General features: G+C 35.9%; 1 protein-coding gene across 1 annotated transcript in view; it reads left to right on the top strand.

The window, feature by feature from the left end:
* The window catches only part of IL31RA (interleukin 31 receptor A), a 34465-nt gene extending 15433 nt beyond the window's left edge, over positions 1-19032 (top strand). The window contains exons 9-18 of the mRNA XM_030470637.1: positions 2401-2566; positions 3175-3257; positions 4481-4697; positions 6158-6340; positions 7911-8012; positions 9418-9564; positions 11965-12105; positions 13450-13543; positions 15103-15181; positions 16006-19032. Of these exons, the coding sequence (XP_030326497.1) occupies positions 2401-2566; positions 3175-3257; positions 4481-4697; positions 6158-6340; positions 7911-8012; positions 9418-9564; positions 11965-12105; positions 13450-13543; positions 15103-15181; positions 16006-16602 (1809 nt within the window). The 3' untranslated portion in view covers positions 16603-19032. The remainder of the gene's footprint in view (positions 1-2400; positions 2567-3174; positions 3258-4480; positions 4698-6157; positions 6341-7910; positions 8013-9417; positions 9565-11964; positions 12106-13449; positions 13544-15102; positions 15182-16005) is intronic.
* Positions 19033-19351: the final 319 nt, after the last annotated feature.

The following is a 19351-nucleotide window of genomic DNA, read 5'->3' as shown; positions in this document are numbered from 1 at the left end:
TGTTGGGTTTTGGTTTTTGTGGTTTTTGTTTGGGTTTTTTTGTTATTTTTAAGTTAATTGAACTGAGATGTCTGCCTTGACTTAACAATTTTATACATGAGATGTGTAATTCTGGGAGAGAAGCAGCATCAGGGTAACTAATACTAGTCCTCAGAGCTTTAAAGAAGTTCCTGATACTAAACGTATTTCTAGTTAGCATCCTTCTCACATTCTCATGGCAAGCGTCTTGACTATAGATATGACATAGTAGTTGTTTGATTCACATTATAATATTCAGGATGATCTGATGGGCAGGAAGGCTCAGGTCCACCTGGGATATTAGAAACTGAAATAATATTTGTTTAAAAGACCTGTTCAAGATGTTTATCCCTTTGGTGTCAGGACTCAGGTGTTCTGGTGATACTTACATGCATATGAGATCCTTCCCAAATGCTGAAAACATTCACATTTTTATGAAGTTACAGTAATATTGTGTATTGTATCTGTTTGTCATCACCTGCATAAGAAATCACCTGTCTGCTTTTTCTCTATCAAATACAGTCTACGTCCATTTTCTTCCTCAGAACTTACCTGCATTTTTCCACAGACACTCTAGAGAGAAAATAGTAGCAGTGATTAGTAAAAACAAAAATCCAGTGAGTTTAGTTGTGCTGGATCTTAGACAGGCATGATTCATAGTTTTGTCTGTAGCTGATCCAGTCGCAGTGGCCAACAAAGACAGTCTCAAACAATCAGTTAGATATAGGAGGGTTTTTTCTGTCTGTCAGCACATACATGGGAAAAAAAGAATTAAAATCATTTGAGCAAATGACGGATATTTTCTTGACCTTTTAAGCATTTGTACTAAAACAATCTAAATGGTTTGCTGTGAACTGTTTTAATGATTTTACTGACTTATTTTTCTACTTGCATATACAAAGTTTCTAAGTATAATTCAATATTATTAACAGCCTTTTGGCAAGTAACTAAAAGCTAGTCTGGGGTGTCTGCAATTCTATGCCAGGTTCTTCAGGAGCTTGATAATAATTTTGAAGTCCTTTTTATTTATTTGGCTAAAGAATCTGTAACCTAACAGTGGTTTGTACACCCCTGATTTCTCCTAGAAGCAGTTTTCTATTTTTGACAATGAGTTTCTTGAGATGAGAACGTACTAGAATTTTCAGTTTCATGAGGCAGTGCACTTTCCATTGTGGTGTTCAAAGGAGTGGGTGTCTGGATTTTGTCTTGTTATAGGTTGATTCACTTTTCATTAGAATGTTCAACTGGTGGAAGACAAGAATTTCTTCATAGTTTTTTGGTCCAATTGTTGTAAATCTACATGATATAACTACTTCAGTTTGGCTCCCAAGAGGGAATCTTCCTTAATCTAAAACTTACTTTTGCTGATCTGGTTATAATACAGCTAGCTTGAAAATATATTTTAGCATATTTCTGTTTCAGTCATCTGAAATTTTAGCAGTGGAGATTTGTTAATTACTGATTAATTTTTGCAGTTTGGAAGGGAAGACATTAATAATGGTGTAGTGATTGTATCAATCCTGTACACAAACACTCAAATATTTCTGTAGTTCCTGTTGTTTAATTCTACTTGCTGTTGTCAGTCCAGTTGAGTTTATGCATCAACTCCAATTCCTGGTTTTTATGTCTTCTTTCACCTTTTGTTTTGGAACAACAATTTAGCTTTTGACCTTCATCAGTGAGGTGTGAGTAGATTCCTTTTAAGATGAAGAAATTACCTTGTCATTACTTTTCCAAGAAAATATTCTTGGAATATTTCTCGTATTCTTATCTTCCTTCATCACTTAAAGGCTTTTTTTTTTTCTCTTGGTACCAGGATTTTCTGTGCTTTCATCGGTCTTTTAATCATATGCTGATAATCTTTGAGATGGCCTACAGCCACACCGTTATATGGTTAAGACCTAGAAGATCCTGTAGCCCAGAAAAGAAGACTAAGAAACAAATACCTAGCTGACTCACAAGCTGCAGGCTTCCTCAGGGATGCTTCTGCTGTGAGTTGGAGCTGTATCAGGATGTTACGGTGATCCTGGCTTTAGCAGTACCCAGTTGCTTCCCAGCAGTGGGAAATGCAGTTATCCAGCACTTCCTGTGCCAGCACAGCTGCTCTAGAATCACATGTGAGCTGCACACAGTTCATGCCACTGGTTAGTCAGTACAGACCTAGTTACGGCTCAAGTTTTTCAAACCCTGGAGTTTTACAGGGTGAGTGGATGCTAGACAGAAAATTGAAATATGAAACAAATAATATTGAGTTTCACAGGAGTGAGGTGGAAACAAGAAAACTGCATCCTTTGTGTGTTATTATTTTTTTTTTAAAAAAAACCTAAGTCATATATCTGCATGCAATTTTATAGCAAATAACTTTTGCTCATGTACTTTCAGGAATTTATCACTGTCCCACTGAATTCTGCAAAGAAAATGGGATCATGTAATCTCACAGGTCTGTGGGACTCCACAGAATATTCAGTTGCCATTCGGTGTATCAGTGTTGTGTCAAAATTCTGGAGTGAATGGAGTAGAGGGAAAAAAGCAAGCACAGAAGAGAAAGGTAAGCTAATTGTTTCCTAAGGTTTTCTTTGCTTATGCTTCAGGGCATTAAAATTTAATAATGGAAAACTGTATTTTTAGCATATTATCAGTCTATTGAAGTTAGAATTCTGTTTTTTAAAGAGAACGTGTGTATTTTGTTTAAAGACAGAAGGACAAGAACAAGGAGTGGAGGAGATTTAAAAGTTGATACACACAGCATGAGCTGAGGAAGAAAAAGAGTGAATAGACAGTGAAGATGGGAGGAATGAAGTGTAGTTGAGACTGAACATTGCTAGGCAGGATAGTAGCAGAAATGCAGTGTAGCAAGTATGTCCAATAAAATGAATTATAAGTAGAGAAATTAAATTGCCAGTTATAAAACACACCTAGAAAATCTCCTCTAGAACTTAAGAAATTAAAGAAAGCAGAAGGAAACTTATGGAAAGAGAGAAGCTGTAGTAATTAGAGAATTAGGGCACAACAAAAGGCACAACATTACCCAAGGGAAAACTTCTTAGTAAGTTAATCTTAGACTGTATTTTTGAAACCTTTTGATTGTTTCTGCCATATTATGTTATCTTTTAAATATAACAACAAATCTCAAGGTGTTTTTATGTCTTTAAATAGCTCCTTCAGAAAGAGTGGATTTGTGGAGGGTAATTGAGTCTTCACACCCAGCTGGAAGTAGATATGTACATCTTATGTGGAAGGTATATGCTCTTTCTGTAAATTGGTAATCGTATTGGTATCCTACAACTGATGTTAGAATCATAGAATGGTTTGGGATGGAAAGGACCTTAAGATCACCTCGTTCCAACCCCCTGCTGTAGGCAGGGATGCTTCACACTAGACCATGTCACCAAGGCTCTGTCCAGCCTGGCCTTGAACACTGCCAGGGTTGGAGCATTCACAACTTCCTTGGGTAACCTGTGCCAGTGCCTCACCAGCCTCACAGTAAAGAACTTCTTCCTTATATCCAACCTGAACTTCCCCTGTTTAAGTTTGAACCCGTTACCCCTTGTCCTATCACTACAGTCCCTGATGAAGAGTCCCTCTCCGGCATCCTTGTAGGCCCCCTTCAGATACTGGAAGGTTGCTATGAGGTCTCCATGCAGCTTCTCTTCTGCAGGCTGAACAGCCCCAACTTTCTCACCCTGTCTTCATCTGAGAGGTGCTCCAGCCCCTGATCATCCTTGTGGCCTCCTCTGGACTTGCTCCAACAGCTCCATGTCCTTCTTATGTTGAGGACACCAGAACTGCGCACAGTGCTCTGAGTGGGGTCTCACGAGAGCAGAGTAGAGGGGCAGGATCACCTCCTTCAGCCTGCTGGTCACGCTTCTTTTGATGCAGCCCAAGACACAGTTGGTTTCTGGGCTGCGAGCGCACACTGAAGCTTGCTCATGTTCAGTTTCTCATTGACCAACACCCTCAAGTCCTTCATGTTGTGTTGAAGTATTTTAGTGTTGTAGGACATAAAACTGCCAGGGGGTTTTGCTGCCATCAGGAAAAAGCCTCACTGAACTGAGTCAGAATTGAAAAGACTTTTTTTTTTTTCTTTACTGAACAGTAGATAGAGTTTTGTAATCTGTGCAGAAAGGAAGGGTTTAATTTAGTTCAGGTCACTGGAAAATCTGATTGAAAGTTCTTGCAACTGCTCTTAAATAATACAGCTTACCAAAGCTGTGTTTAAATTAACTTTAATCTAGTAGAGTGACCAGAGGCTCCTTGTGTTTCTTATCTCAGTATTTGACTTTTGAACCTTTCCTTCAATGAAATTGTTGCAGCTCACTGTCCTGAAGATGGGACTGAAGAAAATACTTTGCTTTTCTAAATATAGTATAATCATTTTGTAATTTGATTTTTAATACAGTATATAGATTTGTTTATACAAATAATACTGTGAAATACTGACTACTGCTTATTTTTGTAATAGCCATTAAACAACTTTCCACCTTCTGGGAGAATTCTAGGCTACAAAATACAGTATTTTCCAGAAAACAATGCTGCACTTAAAATGACAAACATCTCTTCCAATGAGAAGGTGATTTTACTTTTAAATGAAGAGGCATATATAATATCTGTTACTGCCTATAACTCTGCTGGAAATTCTCCTGAAGCTGTTTTGAGGATTCCATCCGCTGACGAAAGATGTAAGATTTCTCAATGTTTTGATACACTTCTCTCATTAGAAAAAAAAAAAAAAGAAAAGAAAAAAAATCTTCCTGACATCTGTTTAAGTTCTGTTATAGCGGAAGCGAAGTTGTACTAAGGACTTTTGTCGTATATATATATGTATTATGTACAAAGCTGTGTAGTCCATTACTTTTTAGTAGAACAATATTATCTGGTTGTCTTATTTTGCTATTGCATATCATACTTTTGTTATGGGTGATAGTTGTTGAGGTTTTTGTTTTGAGATGTTAAGATATCAGCACTTTCTGATATCTTATTAGAATTTCTATTTTATCACTTTCTGGATGCTTTTTGTTTTTTGCCTGTTTTTTTTAGCCCTGGGCCTCCAAATAAATTTATAGAGTCCTACCTAGTTCTGTCTCATCCCTCTACTAGGTCGTAAAGTTGGTTACCACAGGGCATTATTGCAGTGCATTTAACAACATCGTTCAAAGATGTGTTTAATACAAGTTCCTAAGATGCCTCAGTGGAAGCAGAGATAGAAACACTGTGTTTATTCTCATTTCCTGTGCATTCCCCAAGTAACCCATCCCACCTACTGCCAGGGTCGGGAAGATGGTCTGCTCTAGCACAACAGTTGTGTTCTTTGGCTCTTACGTTTAATTCTTGTATCTCTGTAAGCCCTGTATTGCAACATCCTTCTGCTTACCCATGATCCAAAAGATCTTCTCACACATCAGTTGTTCATGAAACAAATGCAAGTGTTCCCCAGGAACTGCTCAGTCAAATTTCACTTCTAATCAGAAAACTGGATATGTAGGTGTGAAGTCATCTTGTCGTCAAGTTGGCTGGCTACATCTCTATACACTTACGTATTCCACAATAAATGTTTTCCTGATTTTTCCATGCTGTGACATGCCTTTTTTTTTCCCTACATACATATCTTTTCCTTCTGCTTCATAAAGTCTTCTTTGCCAGGGTGGGTTTTCACTCAGACTTTCATTACCTCTGTTCTGCAGGTTGATGGTTCACTTTTGCTTCACTGTCATTCATGACCTTGCTGACTTGATTTACTGTTTTGCTATTGCCTTCATATTCTCAATCAAAACTTGCTTATCTACACTACCTCTAAAATTGGTTTGTAAAATTTTACAATCTGTGAAATTCAGATCCTAGAGGAAAGACTGGTCTTTGATTCTGTATGTGTAAATCTCCTTCTGTATGTGTAAATCTCCTTAAGTATCATATCCTCAATTTCTCCTCCCCTTGTTCATTGTAACAATTCTTACATGCTTAAAGTATTTTGAGTACCTGCATGTGAACACAGGTATAAAGTAACTTTAAAATTTTTTTTTTAAAAAACCCTTGACTAAGTCCCATACTCTTCTAAAGGAGCAATCTCAGATTGCTGTGAGTAATTTTCTTGCTGCAGTTTTTATGAAGATAGAATTGATGACATTTTCTGTTGAATTTTTAGCTTCTCAGATTATTGAAACATTGAGGACCTTTACGACAAATGAAGAAGTGGTTGTGGAATGGGTAGCCTTCGAACCAGAAGTAAATGAGTATGTAGTTGAGTGGTATGAGGAATTGGAGACAGATCCTTTTAGTAGATCATGGCAATATGTATCAAATTCTACAAACTGGAAAACTAACAAAAGTACGTTCATTTATCAGTTACAGCTGTTAACAATGTACTTATAGATACGTATTTATGTGTATTTATTTATGGGTAGACCAGAAAGAACAAGCAAGGATGAACTCATCCAGCTTTCCTAAGACCATTTTAAAAAGTGACAGTATTACTACATGCTTTATTGGTATCTTTGCATATAATTTGTGGCAATTTTAACTCTCTTAAATTTTCATGCAGTATGCAAGATGGTGTTTTCAAAGTTTTCAGAAAATAAGCACCCTGCATTTTCTAAAGTGAAAAGGAACACTTGGTTCATTAGTGATGAGTATAACTAGCTTGCCCATGAAATTCATCTTACAGGCTTAGGCAACAGTGTTTCAAATACTGTTTCTATGCTACAGTAAAACAAATCAGAAAAAAATTCACTTGAAGTAGAATTCAAGAACAGTTAATTACGCATTGAACAGAGATGGGTGAGTAGAGTCATATGCTGAAAGTTGTGTAGTTCAGCAATTTACTGTGTGGAGTAAAGGCTGTTTATAGCTGTTCTCAATATATAAAACCCCCAACTTTCCTCCTCGGCATTATTAGGAGATCTTTGTTTACCCTAAGCGCAAGTCACATTAGAAATTTCAAGAGGAATTCAGATTTACTCTTAATCAGGCCTAGTTCTGGCATTCTTTTGCAGAACTATTTTAAGGATGATCTCTGGACCATCACAGCTGCTGCTGGGCGATAACAGGTGTCAGAGACTGAAAAAGCAACAGAGAACTGATAAAATACAGGCATCTGTCGATAGCTGTATTCTCACTGAATAAGCTGCAGATCTTGAGGATGAACAGTTCAGGAAACCCTTTACACTAGTTTCACCCCATGAGGTGTAAAGCTACCGATGTATCCTCTCAGAGCTGATCAGAGTTTCTTGTAAGTAGGGTTGCACCCTGTTGGTTACTTGGCTGCTGGATCGTTCAGAGTTCAAAACATCGTTTCCAGAAGCTCAAACTATATCTTGAAACATATAAAATCATACAGCAGACATTTCACTTGTACAATTGTACTTTTGAGTCAAGCTGCTTAGAGGCAGATCTGCAGTTGGCATAACTGGAACATCAACGTAGAGTTAAGAGCTGGGGCTCCATTGTGCCTTTTAAGCTGTTTGATGCATGAAACAAAACTTTCTTCTGCAGAGCAGTTAGCTTAAAGATATGTGAAATTAGAAATACTCCTGGAAGTATCATTTCATACTGGTTATTTGAAAATAAAAACCATCCAAAACCTTAGACTGTTACGAGATGAGTAAGTTGCTTCCTATAGAGAAACTGAATAATGCTGAGGTATAATTACTCATTCAAATTTCTAGTTGAAAAATGAGACAGAAGCCAAGTGCTGTTATGAATACTACTAACTAAAATTCAGTGTGTTAGGGACAGTAATGAGCATTTGAGGCAATAAATATGTATCGTGCTTGCTAAAATGTTGAAGGAATATAGAGGTCTGTAACAGTGTATTTAGAACTGCGCTGTAATTTACTCTATTCATTGTGTTAATCTTACATAGAGAATTGTATTTCAACATTCCTTCTTTTCCTTTACAGAAAATTTTAAACCGTTTGTATGCTATAACATCTCAGTGTATCCTCTCTGTGGAAATAAAGTAGCAGCTCCATATTCCATGCAAACTTATATTCAAGAGAAAAGTATGTATTTTAAAGTAATAATGTTGTGAAATGTGTGTTGTAGTCTGTCTTTCAGGGTGTATTATCTTTGAGTAATTTGGAACTGGCATTTCTGAACGAGAGATACAGATGCTGAAAAAACCCCAGGATTCAGGCTTCCTGATTTCTATTCATAGATCAGCTACTGAATTGTTCAGTAAAACACATGTGTATCTTCTGATACACACTGCTGCTTGAATCTACTCATTCGTTGTAAAGTTTATGTACTGCATACAAAGCGCTTGGAAAGAGCATAGCTACAAACATTTTAAAGTGGCTATCTCTTAAATGTTACAGTTTATTTAGGTATATAATTAGACTTGATTTTAATGCTTGGCAGCATTTATCAGTTTTAATATATGAGGAAATTTTCTACTCATGGAAAAAATGATGGTTTGAAAAGCTTCCTTTTTTAGAAAAAATTTATAATGTAACAGAATATTTACAGTCCTGCACATAAAACTTGGCAAGAAACCAGGATGTTTACTGTTTGGGTAGAAACTGTGAATGATATTGTGTGTGAGGGGAAGGTTTCTTTATTTGTAAAAGTTTAATGTGAATTCAGCGATTCGTACAGCCAGCTGTAAGAATGTAATTTTAAGATTTCAGGTGAAAATGTCAATTTCTGTGTGTGTGCATATATAGGTCTATGCAAGTGTGCATGCACACATAGTACAAAGCACCACTAAACATCATTAGTTACCAGGAGGAGGTGATAGAGTATTGTATGTTTGAGTAATACTTACTAGCACAATTAGAACTTTGTTTCAAGTGCTTTCCTCTTTCTAGAGAGGTGTGACAATACTAAAAGTTGTCAGAGAATGGGAAAGAAGATATTTGTTTTAAAACTGAAGCACGGAGAACTCTTGCTTTGAAGTGTCATGTACAGTAACTTCTGTCCTGGGTTCAGGACAAGCAATGCATGTGAGGCTGTATTGTATAAGTAGACTTAGCCTAATGTAATGGGAAAAGACTAGGGGATGCTGGAGACCCCAGCTAAATCTCAGCTCAGCCAGAGACATTTTGCATACATGGTGACCTTGCACCTGAGTTCCCTGTGAGTGCATAAGGATGTTTTACCTCTTGATCAATCGGTGATGTTGTAAGGATAGAGCTTTTTAATGATCTCAAGGTATTCAGATGCAGTAACACTGAGAACTATGCAAATGCTAGGATAGATGAAAGGAAGTATTACCAGAAAAAATCACACATTAAAGAGGGTGAAAAAAGTTAAGGGCTATATCAGACCATTAAGATGACACATTTACTTGTACATGTCTTGCTGCTAATGTTACTGGTATGTGTGAAGTAACACGGATGGGTAACACTGGTACTTAGACTATTTTACTACTTTTTTTTTTTTTTAATCTATAATGCTTCTGTGTAGAGCCATCAGAAGGACCTGTAGCTGACACAGGCATTCCAGGAAAAAATGAAGTTACAATAAAATGGAAGGAGATTTCAAAGGATAAAAGAAATGGATTTATCAGTAACTATACAATATTTTATAAACCTGAAGATGGAAAAGAATTGAGTAAGTATACGTTAAACAGCAATTCTTTCAACAAGGTTATGACAATCTGCTGTCTGAAGATAGCTATTTTCGTAGTTATTAGCACACTTTCTTACTGTATGTTACAAATATGTCTGAAAATACTAGTATTAAAATGTGGTTTACATAAAGGCTAATTTTTTAATTTTTTTTTTTTTTTAGGTTTAATTGAAAGGAATATTCTAGTGAATAGTCCCTGCTTTAATACTACACATTGTGTTCTTGCTCAGTTTCTTTGTTCTGAATTTATTTTGTACGGCACTGCTTGCTCTCAATCTTTTTTACTGTTAATGTTGTACTACCCATGGTACTACGGCCATGACTGTTGAGCACATTGTCCTTTCTGCTTCTCAGATGCAAATCTGATAAATTTCCATGCGATAAGTGTAGTCAGTGTATGGCAATGGTATCATTCCTCCATTTCCAGACCAGGATGGAAAATAAGAGGCTTTTTGCAGATTGTTATCCATTAACAGTAAAAAAAAAAAAAAAAAATCAAATTTGCACGAGTATGCCAAATTAGAGAGTATTATGTGCCAGATGATACTTGCTGTTTTCACCTTTTGCATAAGTACTAGTCTCCCTCCATCGTCAGATCTCTCTTCCACCATGACACACCTCTGAAGCTAATGGAAAAACTAATGACAGAAGTAGAGGAGCTGAAATGGAGCTAAAATACATTGGAGAGTTATAGGTCCTGTGCAGATTCATGAATTTGAACCTCATGAGGGTTCGGTGAATTTATAAATTCCATGAATGTCCTTGGAAGAACGCCTTTCCCAAGCTCACAGCTTCTGGAAGAGTATGGTGGAAATTTTCTAGTAATAGTGTTTTTTACAGTCAGTTTCATAATAAAAGCAAAACAACAAATGATAGTCAAGAAGCTGAAATATGCTGCCAAGAAATAGTTTCTTTGGACACAGTTTTTAGATTTATGTTTTCAAATGTGCTTGATTTTCTATGCTTGGTATTGCTTTTGTGATCTGGAAGCTGACAGCATAACTTTTTGAGCATATTCTCAATCTCCGATCTCAGGTATAGTATCCATATAAGGTGTCAGTATATTCCTATCTATCTATTCAGAAATTCTCTAGCCTAAATCTCATCAGAATCTTTTACAAGAGATGTTTGGTGACCTAAATTTGTTCTTCCTGTATAGTTCATGAAGAATGCTGTTGGATCATTCAGTGCTTCAGAAATGGCTCATTTTCCTGCTTTGTCTTAGACATCACTGTTAGCAGACACCTGACATAACATTTTTTTTGAAAAAAGATGTCAAACTTATAAGTGTTTTGATGTCTTCAGTTGCTTCTGGATACCCAGTTTGGAGCCAGGGCAAGGGTATTCTTGGTAAATTTTAAATTAGAAAGAGGAAGCTCATTATTTCTGTCAGATTCAGTCCTCTATATGCAACTTCTCCTGCCATTATTGGTTTCTGAGCAATTTAATGTTGACTGCTTTGTTCAGGGTCATCCTTAAGACATGCAGCCTCATGTTATGAAGCCATGTATATCTGTATTACTTCTGCTTAGTAAAGCAGACTGTGCCCACTTTAGGGGTTCAGATTAGATTCTTTAAGAATTTAGTTTTAAATAGCAACTCAAAGGAATTAAATTTAAATGACAAAAACTTACTGTACTGCTGTTTTTTGAGGCTTCTCTGATGTCTTTTTGACATCTTTTTGATAAGAATAGAACTTCAGTGACTTAAATTTCATAAAATGAATGTGCTTTTAATACTGTTTATATACATAGAATGTTATGATATATGATCTGCTTAAATGAATTGGAAAGTGAAGCACATCATACTAATTCCAGTAATGGAGAAGGTATTGGAAGTGTTGAGTTCTATTCAGAAAAGCATTTGAAACTTGGAAAAAAATTCCTGTTGATTTTGGCTTTCCTCTGACATTTTTGGGGTGATAACCCAGTGCTGATAGATTGCATCGTTTTGGATGATCAGCGTCTAAATACATGTCCTAGAAATATGGTTAAATTTAATGAGCTGCAGAAACTATTTTATGTTCTTAATTTCTGAGCTTAGGTTTCAGGAAATAAAGATCTCAAAGCACTGTTTGCAATGATAAAATAAACTACAGGAAACCATACTTTGCCTATCTTCAATATCAACAAAAAAATGTGTAATTATTTTTAAAAGTAAATACATATGGTTAATTTTTTTTCCTCGAAATTTTTAAGTAGCTTTGATAAACATAAACATTACTTAGTAATTTTTCTCTCTCAAAGGACTGACAAGGTTGCTTTGTATTTCAAGTTGTCTTTAAAATACTCTGTATCATTGTAAAAGGTGCTAAATAAGTGTATGGTTCCCTGATATAGTACTATTTTGTGTGTTTATTGACATAAATCTTCTCCTAAAAAGATAAAACAGTGAACGCTGATGTTCTGCAATACAGACTGAAGTCATTACAGCCTAATACACAATATACTGTCTATATCATGGCAAGCAATGAAGCTGGTGGAACCAGTGGGGAGCCAAAAACCTTCAAGACTTTGAAATTCAGTAAGTAATATTCCTGGTTCATTACTACTATTTTAAAAACAGGTTTGGAAGTAGGAAATACAGAACATTTTTGTTTAGGCATTTGTTTATTTCTTTTTCTTTTTTTTTCTTTTTAGTTTATTTTATTAGTGTTTAGCAAAACAGGAAGAATTACCAACGCTAGCTGAATTTAACTCAGTTTCACTGACATCTCACAGGATAAAACCTCAAGACTAGAAATCAAAACACAAAATCTTGTTTCCAGTAAAGCTGTGAAATACTATAGATGTTTGTGGGAGCTGTCATTCTGTCAGTTATGTGATGGCGTGCCTAACAGTTTAATAAAAAGCAGACATTTCCATCTGAGATACTAGATTTAGAATAGGCAGGCATTGCATTTCATCTCTTCTGCTATACAAGCTTAAGCAGTAAGGCCACAGGTTGTGGCCATTGCATGTGGGGAGATAATCTCTTAAGTGTTCTAGCCAGATTTTACCATGGAGGTCGGTATGACTGCTGTGGGTTAGAAGTTCAGACGGTTCCTCGCTTCTCCTTTTGGAAGAATGCTTTCAATACCTACATAAATGTTCATGGTGGTGGCCAAACTGAAATGTAAAAAAGTGCATGAACTATCTTTAAACTTGCTATGGGCCTCAAAGCTGATTTATTTTTTGTCTGTAAAGTCATCTGCTAGTTTCCTAGTCAAATACAAAGTAAGGTAGACTATGCTGAGGTCTGGTCTTTATTGCTGTCAGTATCTACCTCTAGGAGGTGCTTGGAAGCCAGCTTAGAAATCTGTGCACTGGTTTTTGTGTATTTAAAACCTATCTATATCTCCTGCATTGAATTTACTATTTATTTTGTAGTAATGGGTAGAAGTGGCATTATATGGCAGTTATAGGTGATTCTAAAACAAAAGGTACCCAGAGAGGTGTAGACTCTTCATTCTAGGTGACTTTCAAAGATTGGCTTGGTATGATCCGAAGCAACCTGATTCCTGTTTCAAAGTTGGATGAGGTCACCTACAGATATCCTCTCCAATCTGAATTATTGTGTGACTCTGTTAAATAAAGGAAATTTTAAAATTCAATATATCTGTTCCTGAGATATCCTGGGAAGTCTCATTATGAGCTGCTTTTCTGGTTCAATAACTGTGACAGGTTGGATTAAAAATATTCATCTTTTGACACATCCTGCATTGAGTACCATACAGTATTCTGAATAACTTTGGCTAGTTTCGACATAACATTTTAGAACTGTGTAATTAGGTGTCTTGGATGTTGAACATTAGCTGTCTTAAGGCAATACTTGAAGGAACTATAAACATCTGTGGTGTTGGTTTTTTTTTTCCCCTCTCCTCTAAAGATAAGGAAGATGTTATTTTCATTGCTCTGCCTGTTGGATTAAGCATGTTGGTTCTGCTAGGCCTTTGGATAGCATGCATTTTGAAAAAACATGCGTGAGTACATTTTCTACCTTCTAAAACTGAATGCAATCAGTTAGTTTTAACTTGTAAAAGGGAAAATTTTATATCTCTTACAAATGATTTTGTTGGATTCCAAACCAATGTCAAATTAAGAAAGCAAGCAATTGGAGTAACAAATAAATAAGCATACAGGTTATTTTGTAACTGCAGTTAATGTGTTGTAGTCCAAAAATGAATATCAATTTTCAAAAGTGTAGTAAATTAGAAAAAAAGAAATAGGAGAAGCAGATTTATATATCACCTGTATCAATTTGTGGAAAATGCTATATGCCATTTGCAGTTCCATCGTCAATCAAGTGAGGGGAGCATACTTTAAACCAGTTAGTGAAGAGTTAATAACGCCAAAATATCGTTTTCCAAGTGCTCATAATACATCTGCTAGTACACCAGTAGAACACATATCACAAAACCTCTGTTGCTTATCTTAGCTACATTAATACTTCTGTTAGTTTGTGTCACTTCCCCTGGACTGTAAAACAGTCGAAGAAACTAGAAATTACATCACCTGAAATCAAACATTTGAATGCTTGATCCATTGGTATGGATCCCTATCTATACATGATTCATAATCCTTCAATATACTATCACAGGTGTCCCATTCCAGATTTTAAATTGCTTCCTAAGAGCATGGGATGTTATAACAGGATTTGTTAAGGTTATAAGATGTGCTTTTCTTTAGCATGAAAAGTGACTGGGTTGTTTGGATGAAGCTTAATAAGAAGGTTAAAAATCTAAACTATTTTGGGGTATTCTAAGATACCAGAACCAAGATTGTGGCCATGCAAAACATCAGGTAATAAGCATAGCTGAAGTAGTAAGCATAACTTCCAGCTCTTTTACATAGTCAACTGTGTTGTGTATTCTGAATTTTTACAGTAGTAAGGAACTATGTTTTGATTCTGGAGAATAATTTGAGATGTAGTTGAGTGTTTATATTCTTGTGTATGCATATATTCATATCAATATGAAAAGTCAAGCTATGGCCTGGTTCTCATTCACTTACACGTACAGCCAGAGTCAATGAGTGATTAATTGCTTTCCTGTTTACTACTCCATTGCACAGCTATAAGCTACAGTGTCAGTTAGCGTCATTTATCTGCTGTTAACATAAGAACCCAGAGTAGCTCTAATACGGTGTAGTGCTAGGGCCACTTTCCTAGAGCAAAGCTTACCTGAATTGGCTTTTTGCTGAAGAACTATACTGAAATGTAATCACAACAGGTTTTGTATACAGCCTTATTTTGGCATGGTAGTATTTGATCTACTATATAATAAAATAAAATAACCTTTGTGCATTAGTAATTTTTATGCAATGTCTCTGTGACCCAAAAGTTTTACTTTCTGAGATCTTTTTTAATAGAAATTAATGTGAGGGAAAACTATTATAGTGAAAAAGAAAAGATTGTGTTAATATAGGAAAGACTTCCTTTGTGAAAGTTTGATATTTTAGCAGTGTCTGGGATTTCTGGAGATTTGTTTTTTAATAATCTATTTCTTTCATCATTTGACTAACCTTTGTTTCTCAATGATAGGTTTAAAAAGGCTTGCTGGCCTGATATACCCAATCCTGCAGAGAGCATTGCAGTGGAATGGCCTCTTGATGCATCTGTGGTAATTATTGCAATTTCATGTATTAAAAAAGGGTTCAAGTGGAGAGAAGTCCTTCTTTGACTTTTTATGACTAAATAAAAAATCCTGTTGAGTTTCATTCTTCTGTTTAAGTGCTATGAAATGCTTTTAACTGAATTTCAAACTGATAGAAGAGGTACATCTTTATAAAGTAAATTCATATAATTCTTACATGATAACGAGAAATAATGTTTCAAAGTTATAAGTAAGTGATCAGTAGACATGATTTAATAAATCAAGTCAATTAAATTTGCTCAGCTTATTGAGTCTACCTGGTCAGATTCCCACACCAGGGTACCTCCTCCCTTTTCCACAAAAAATACAGGGTAATGTGATAAGATTTGGTATATTATAGTACAAACATTTCAGTCTTATTTATTGTTGGATATTTATTCCTAAATAAAGTTTTGATGTTTATTTGAATGAAGTTGATCAAGTCTACATAGATAGTGTCATCTATGGAGAATGGGATTTAAACTTCTGTCTAAAGAATGGATGGTTAGACTGGAAAAGACAGAAACAGCCTAAGCCTACTTCTGAGCCTTCCTTTGAAACTCCTTATTTTATTGAGCACTGAAAACATAATATGAAAGTGTTTAATGAATAGACAGGATAAGATTGTCATTTTTAGTACTTATTCACAAATAACTGCGTCTCAGCTGAAGCGCACATGAACTCTTTTATTAATGCACTTTTAAAATTGAGTCAAGCAGAGCTCAAAAGGCAATATTTTATGTATTAAAAAAATAAACTAATACATGATCTATCCTTATATAACTTTCCAATTTATCTCTTTGCACTGACAGAATAATTCATTTTTGAAGGTAGTAACAACTGAGGCTAAAACCATAGACTTTGAAGATGTAAGTGTTTTGGAACATTGTTTTCCTGAAGACAGTCAGGAAGGATCACTACTAATGAACTGTGAAAACCATATTTCTGCATGTACTGATATTAATACAAAAAGCATGATTAATAGAGAGAAAAAGATACTGTATGATACAGAAATTGAAGTTGATAAATGTTTTTCACCATCCATACCTTATATAATTACTGATGAAGATATCAGAAGTCAAATGCATTCAACCTTAATACCAGTGAAGGAAATCCAATGCATAGAAATGATGGAAGATGGTGTATGTGGATCTCAACACACTTCAATTAAAAATGAAGAAAATGATCATGAAGTTTTAAAGCTGGAAGATCTCAGTGAAAAAGCACTGTTCAATCCATACCTTAAAAATTCTGTTAAAACAAGAGAATTTCTTATTTCTGACAACTTGCCAGAACACAGTAAGAGTGAACCCAAAAGCCAGTCCACTGTCTTACCTCCTTTTCACCAAAATGTTGCAGGACAGTCCTATGTAACACTGGACATGTTTGGGCTGGCCACAGCTCATTAGCGTGAGGAAACCTTCCTTTGTAAATTCCTCTTGTGAGATACATTTGGCACTGCTGCTAGTATGCATTTGTATATTCCAACCCGGCTGGTCTCAGTTAGTCTGGATGAAAACAACCCCTTCCCTTGGACAGCTGTGGAGTAATTTTTTACCTTGTGTTTATACCCATGAAGGTTCACTTTTCAGTGTGGGGAGGGTTTGGTTTATTTGATTGGTTGTTTCCTACCAGACAACTGCACCAGTCGAGAGGCAAAGGAATTACCTTTTCTTATTTCTTCTTAGTTCTCCCATATGAGTTTGCTAAAACAAACTCATCTTTACTGTGGGAGCATCCGGCACTTGCAAGCAGCTCACTGGTTTCCAGTTCCCATGGCTGAGCTCTGCTGGGGAAACGTGGACTGACTTGAACAGAGCCAGGATCTGCCAAATTCTTCCTTAAGTTACACAGAGTAGAACTACTTTCCTGTTCTTATTTCCCTCAATTGTTTTATATTTTGTTGTATGGTAGATTTTAGTAATTGCCGTTATGCATCCTGACTTGTGAATCGGTGGTTTGGCTCATAGCTTCTCTGTCTTTAATGAGAAGATATTTGTCATGTATATGCTGTTGATCTATCTGCATTTTGGAAAAGGTAGTGTTATTCTGGCTTTGTTTCTTCCTTCCCTTTCTCTTGTGTTGCATTTTGGGCTGCTTTTGTCTCTCCTGTTGTTTCTTGCCTTTTAAAACTCTGTTTACTGCAGGGTATCTTCTTATCTTTTTGTCCCTTTGCCTCTAATTTTTCCCAGATAAAAACTGTTTCACAGTTGAGGTTTTGATATTCTGAATTGAAAAAATTCAACTAAATACAGCATCTTGTGCTGGAATAAGCACTGAGCTTATACTTAGGAAATTACTTTTCTGGGAGGTATTGAAGAAACTCTACGTCTACAAAATATCCACAGATACCCTCTGATTTAGGATTAGAGACTTCTATATGAAGGCCGTAATTCTGTCGTTTGTTTCATGATTTTGATAAATCGTAATCCTGCTTGTAGTTTCCACTCTATACAGCAGCAATTAAGCAGGAAACCCTCCATCACGCTAATTACTTTTATTTTTTCAGCAGGAAAGAGGCTATTGCTGTAAAATTCTTATCAAAATATTTACTGTGTTAAATGACAGGTTTAAAAAAAAAGAGCCGAAGAGTCAACTCTACGTAAAATGTGGTAAAATGAGAGGTGTGATCAGCATGACACATGACATATAGACATTTTGAGACTTCATTTTCACAGTATTTAAAGGCTTGATGTCTTATTTGCACATAACAACACTTCTTTAGGAGTGAAAAAGATACAGGAGTCATGGGGATAGAAAGAGGAAAGACAAATGTGAATAGGAATAGAAAGCCTTTCCTTTCTGCACAGGGAAAAGAGTGAGAGAATGGAAAAACACATTGTCCAGCATGAATGGGGAGGCTGAGCCTTACCTTGGATGAATTGGCTATTACTTGCATTGTGTTGGGAAAGATGGGGTAAAGTTTGCATTTAGGCTTTTGATCTATAGTTTGAAAGCTGATTTTACATGTATCAATGTTTGTTTATTTTCCAAGGAAGGATGAGAAAATAATAACTGCAAATGTTCCTTGTACAGCAACACTGATTTCCACTCCCTATGCCTCAAGTTTGTTGGATCACTTCCCCAGCCACAGTGCTATAAGCCAAAACGTATGTAAATAAGCTTGTTCTTAAAAGCCCTTGCTTACTTTGATAAGTCACGCTCTGAAAAGCATGTGGGGGACAGCTTTGGTTGGGTCAATGCTCCTGCTGTTTCACCTACTTCCAGACTTCTCACTCACAGCTACACTGCCGTTTCCTAGGGTTCAGAAGTCACTAACTCGGTCACAGCATGTTTTTCCCCTTAAATATCAGCATTTGTTTTAATATCACAAGATTTAAAAATAAAGAGATACAGAGATATTTTGAGGCCTGTGTAGGAATTGTATAGCACCCATATGAAAGCTGCATACTCTGAGTTGCATGATTGAGTCAGGTAAAAGATAATGCAGCCTTTAAGGGAATCATTTGAAAGAAGAGGTTCTTGCTGGGTAGTTACAGGGAGAGTAGGATCTCCCTGTAACATCTTTTAGCTTCTGGAGAGTGAGTAATAACCTCCTTTTCCATCCCACTTTATTTTCTTCTGTTTTGCAGTTCTGCATTTCTCTCTTCACTTCTCATTTCCTTGCCGGTTATTTTCTCTGAAAAAGAGTAATGCAATAAATGGTTTTGTTTTATCTTGGAAATGAGGGCTGCCTTTTGCCTGTACTCTGGAATGCCAGCTTCTTGGACTTGGTTTGTTTTGCATTCAGTTGTATTTTTTCTGACCTTTTACAATTTGTCTTTCAAACTAATGCTGTGAACCATGAAAAAATAAAACTGAGAATACATGGAAAAGTTTTTATCCATTTATACTAAATACACCATTTAGACATTTTAGGTTTTCATATTAGTTTAGAAATGCGATCGTTTTTTGAGAGGGATCCACAAACAGATTGGGTATTTGGGCATAGAGTATTTTATAATGTCAACTGGCAATGGCAGGTTGGATATTACAATACTTTTTTGATACTGTTTTTAATAGAACACCTGGTGTCGTTATTCCCAGAGAGTAATCTTCCTAGATTTGATTTCATTTACCACCACTGATCTGAAAAACGCCCATTTCTATCCTTCATTAAAATGCAGAAAATTAATCTCTCAGGTGTGTGGGTCTTTG

Source organism: Strigops habroptila, chromosome Z (genome assembly GCF_004027225.2).
Source record: "Strigops habroptila isolate Jane chromosome Z, bStrHab1.2.pri, whole genome shotgun sequence".
Classification (NCBI taxonomy): domain Eukaryota; kingdom Metazoa; phylum Chordata; class Aves; order Psittaciformes; family Psittacidae; genus Strigops; species Strigops habroptila.
Note: the sequence above shows the minus strand (reverse complement) of the source record. Positions and strands in the feature narration are given on the sequence as shown.